The sequence below is a fragment of the Mastomys coucha genome, unplaced genomic scaffold (genome assembly GCF_008632895.1).
Source record: "Mastomys coucha isolate ucsf_1 unplaced genomic scaffold, UCSF_Mcou_1 pScaffold16, whole genome shotgun sequence".
Taxonomy (NCBI): Eukaryota; Metazoa; Chordata; class Mammalia; order Rodentia; family Muridae; genus Mastomys; species Mastomys coucha.
The window spans coordinates 93501907-93506016 of NW_022196898.1; the positions used below are offsets into that span (position 1 = coordinate 93501907).

At 45.9% G+C, this 4110-nt stretch overlaps 1 protein-coding gene across 1 annotated transcript in view; it reads left to right on the forward strand.

The window, feature by feature from the left end:
* Mcoln3 (mucolipin 3) overlaps nt 1-4110 on the forward strand; it is a 27039-nt gene that overhangs the window by 18703 nt on the left and 4226 nt on the right. The window contains exons 10-11 of the mRNA XM_031375759.1: nt 2830-2931; nt 3019-3141. Coding sequence (XP_031231619.1) covers nt 2830-2931; nt 3019-3141 — 225 coding nt within the window. The remainder of the gene's footprint in view (nt 1-2829; nt 2932-3018; nt 3142-4110) is intronic.

Sequence of the window (4110 nt, forward strand, 5' to 3'; positions counted from 1 at the left end):
GAGGAGGAGGAGGAGGAGGAGGAGGAGGGGAATGAGGTCAAGGTACTACCATGTGCATGTCTACCTTTACTTCCTTTGTTTTGTTCAATGTAAAAATATGCTCATTTTCTTTTCCCATCGATATTATTCTCCTGAAATAAGATTAATCTAGTCTAGAATTAGTCTTTCTTGCCAAACAAAAATAAAAAAATTAACAATGTTCAAATGAACCTTGCTCAGCTTTATGCTTTCCTAGTCTCGTCGTAATGAACCACACACCATCTAGGACCCTGGTTAGGAACCGAAGCAGACTCCAAACACAGGGGCTGGGTCAAAGGGCAGCTTGCTTTTCTCCTCTGAAGCAGTCAGGGTGTGGCTCTAGGTTGCAGGTCATTCAGGGACCTAAGGTCTCTGCATTTTGTTCTTTGCTAAGGGCTCATCTTGACTTCATGATTGGCACAGGGTTGTCTCATGAGCTGGCTCTAGCCTGTGGGAAGTGAAAATACCAGATGGTGGCAGCCTTCCGGTGTCACATGGTCCTGGCTCAGGAGTAGCAGATTTCATTCCTGTTCACACGCTCTAGAGTGACATTAGGCAAACCCACCTGCAATGGGCTGTGGGGAAGAAGGACGTAGATGCCTGAGAAGAGGGCAGGGGTAAGATGGCTCCTACCATGGGCCAGCTGCTACCATAATATGGCTGTATTTTTGTATAGCTTAGTTTTAGGGAACCAAAAAAAAATTATGGTAGATTTACAGTTGATATTTACTTATTTTATTAGTTTTAAGAGAGTATCACATGCAGCCCAGGTTCTCTTCAAACTCACCATGTAGCTGCGGCTGGCCCGGAACTCTGATCTTCCTGCCTCTACCGCCTCAGTTCTAGGGTTACAGGGACATTCTGTAAATGACATCATTTTTTCTTTTTATCAACTATCATTTCCTTCAGTGAGCCTTCATAGTGTCCAGCGTTGTCTTCATTTTTCTGAATCACCCTCTTCCATTCTGAAGCCACTGGCACCTCCTCCTGCCCTCACCTCACTTCCTGTTTCACAGTGGTAAGAGAGACACCCTTACTTTTTTTTTTTTTTTTTTTTTTTTTTTTTTGGTTTTTTGAGACAGGGTTTCTCTGTATAGCCCTGGCTGTCCTGGAGCTCACTCTGTAGTCTAGGCTGGCCTCGAACTCAGAAATCCACCTGCCTCTGTCTCCCAAGTGCTGGGATTAAAGGTGTGAGCCACCACTGCCCTGTGAGAGACCCCTTACTTGTCTCCAATGTCTGTCCCATTCTGATGCTGTGAATGATTTAAGCTGCTGTCCAAGACTAGCTAGCTAGCTCCTTCCCTTGCCTCTTAGGAGCTAGCCCCAGGCTCTTTCTTCTCTCTGGCAACTCTTTCTCTCCTGTAACTCCCCCATACTATGTTTTTGGTTGTTCGGCAAAATTAAATTCCCAGGTCCTTTATCCAGCTATTTCCTCAAGTCTGCCCTCCAGTTTATAGGATAAAAGATATCTAAGTAGTTACTAACCTTACTGATGAGTCTGATCCCCCTACTACCTGCTCTTCCAGGTTGTCTTCCAGTCAGGCTGCGTCACATCACCAATTCTGCTGCTGTGTGTGGATCACTTCTCTCTGACCTGACCCATCGGTAGCTTTCCACTGCTGGTCTGGTTAGCGCGTATTGCCCTGCAGCCGAGGTGGCTGTTGCCCGGTTTCCTTCAGATCCCAGTCTGTCAGAGTTCTCCTCGCTGCTTCCCTTGCTGGTGGCCAACCCTCAGTGTGAGGATGTTTTGAGGCATCCTTTTGGACAGCTCTTTTCTGTCACTGCCTTGATATTGTCATCCTGACCCAGATAGATATTTTGGAACCTATGGACCAGCATGTGTCAAATCTGCACCTTACAAGTCTCTGTGCTTCAGCCTGCATAGCCAAGTGTCAGCCTTACATCCTGACTCGCAGGTTTAACATACCTAACTCAGAATTCCCCCAGCCCTCCTCAATTCACATGCCCTTCTCCCATTGCCTTCCCAGTCCACGAACGGCACCTCTGTGTATTCACGCCTTAAACCACCTGTTCACTGAAGCTCCCCTTCTTTTTAAAACCCCTCTCTCGTATGGCTAGTCCTAGAGGGAATTTGTGTGTTCTGCCTTTTAGGAAGCGCTGGTCACCTTTACAGTTCTAGCCTGGACCCAGTCATCACCTGCTCTCACATTACCCCAAGAACCCTCGTATTCCCTCAGCCTTCTGCTGTCGGCCATGCTCTCAACACTTGCCCATGTCTCTCCTCTTCAAGGCTCTCAACTTCTCTGACCCTTTCTGACAAAAACAACCTTAAGTACCATGAGGTCTTACATTACCCACCCTTACCTCCCCCTACTCTATCTGCTGCTCACTTCTTGCCAGGCTCCCTGCTGCCTCTGGTTTTTTGCATTTGCTGTCCTTCATGCCCAAGGCTCTTCTAGATTTTTGGCTAACTTTTTTCCTCATTTCTTTGTCTCAGATCTTTGCTTCCATGTCACTTATTCATTGAGATTCTTACTGTTCACCCTATTCCAAATTGCAAGCTCACACTCACTCCTTACCGCTCCCCACACCAGTGGCTTTCCTCTTCAGCATGTACCATCAGAGAGTGTACTGAAGGCTGTATTCATCTATTACTGGGTTTTGCTCCATATATTCCACTCGAGAGTAAGCTTTATGAAGGTTAAAAAAAAAAAAAACCAAAACCAAAAACCGAACTATTTCTTCGTTGCTTTATTCTTTACACCTAGAACAGCTCCTGGCACATAGCTATTTAATATTTCTTGCTAACTGACATAGTACAATTTAACTGATTTTTCCTATTCTATCTAGAGTCTCACAAGCTATGATGTCTGTAGCATCCTTCTTGGGACTTCGACCATGCTCGTGTGGATCGGTGTTATCCGATACCTGGGTTTCTTTGCGAAGTACAATGTAAGGATTTCTACAGAGTCCACTTGAGCTGTTTCCCTACTGTGACTGGAGGAGAGAGGGGTCTAACGGCCTCTCTTATTCCCACAGCTCCTTATTCTGACCCTCCAGGCAGCACTGCCCAACGTCATGAGGTTCTGTTGTTGTGCTGCTATGATCTACCTGGGCTACTGCTTTTGCGGATGGATTGTGCTGGGCCCTTACCATGAGAAGGTACTGATTAGTTAGGTTTCTGTTTCTGTGAAGAGACACCACAATTATGGCAATGCTTATGAAGAAAAACATTTAACTGGGAACTGGGGCTGGCTTATAGTTTCCGAGGTGTAGTCTATTGTCATGCAGGAAGCATGTCAACGCACAGGCAGACATGGTGCTGGAGAAGGAGCCAGATCTAGGTCGGGATCGACAGGCAGCAAGAATTGCATACCACTGAGCCTGGGCTTGAGCTTCTGAGACATTAAAACATGACCTGACAGTTACACTCTTCCTCCAATAAGGACATACCTACTCTAACAGAGCCACACCTCCTAATAGTGCCACTCCCTATGGGCCAACCATTCAAACACATGCGTTAATGGGGGCCCTTCCTATTCAAACCACCATAGCTACTGATAGCCAACTCTCTTCCTGACATCATTAAGCTCATATGACAAGGCCAATGGGTTCTTTTTTATGACTATTATTTATTCATTTATATTTTTGCATTCAGGTTGGCCTTGAACTCATGTATATAGTCAAGGATGACCTTGAAGCCTTGGTCCCTCCTGCCTCTATCGCCCAAGTGCTGGAATGGCAGGTGCATGTTAACACACCTAATATGATGTTTTACCACTTTAAAAGTATTCTTTTACTTATTCTTTGAGAATTTTACATATGCACATATTTTGATCATATTCATCTATTCCTCCCAACCTGTTCCAGATCCTCCCTTACATCCCCCCTAACTTCATGTTCTCTTTTTTTATAACTCACTGGGGCTAATAAGTGCTGCTCATATCCACATGGGTGTGTGTGTGGGGGGGGACGTCCATTGGAGTATGATCAACCTACCAAGGATCACACACTGACTACCCCCAACCAGCAGCTATCAAACACCAACAGCACCTGTGGGAGATGAGGGATGCTCACTGAGAGAGTCTGTGGGAGGTGAGGGATGCTCACTGAGAGAGTCTGTGGGAGGTG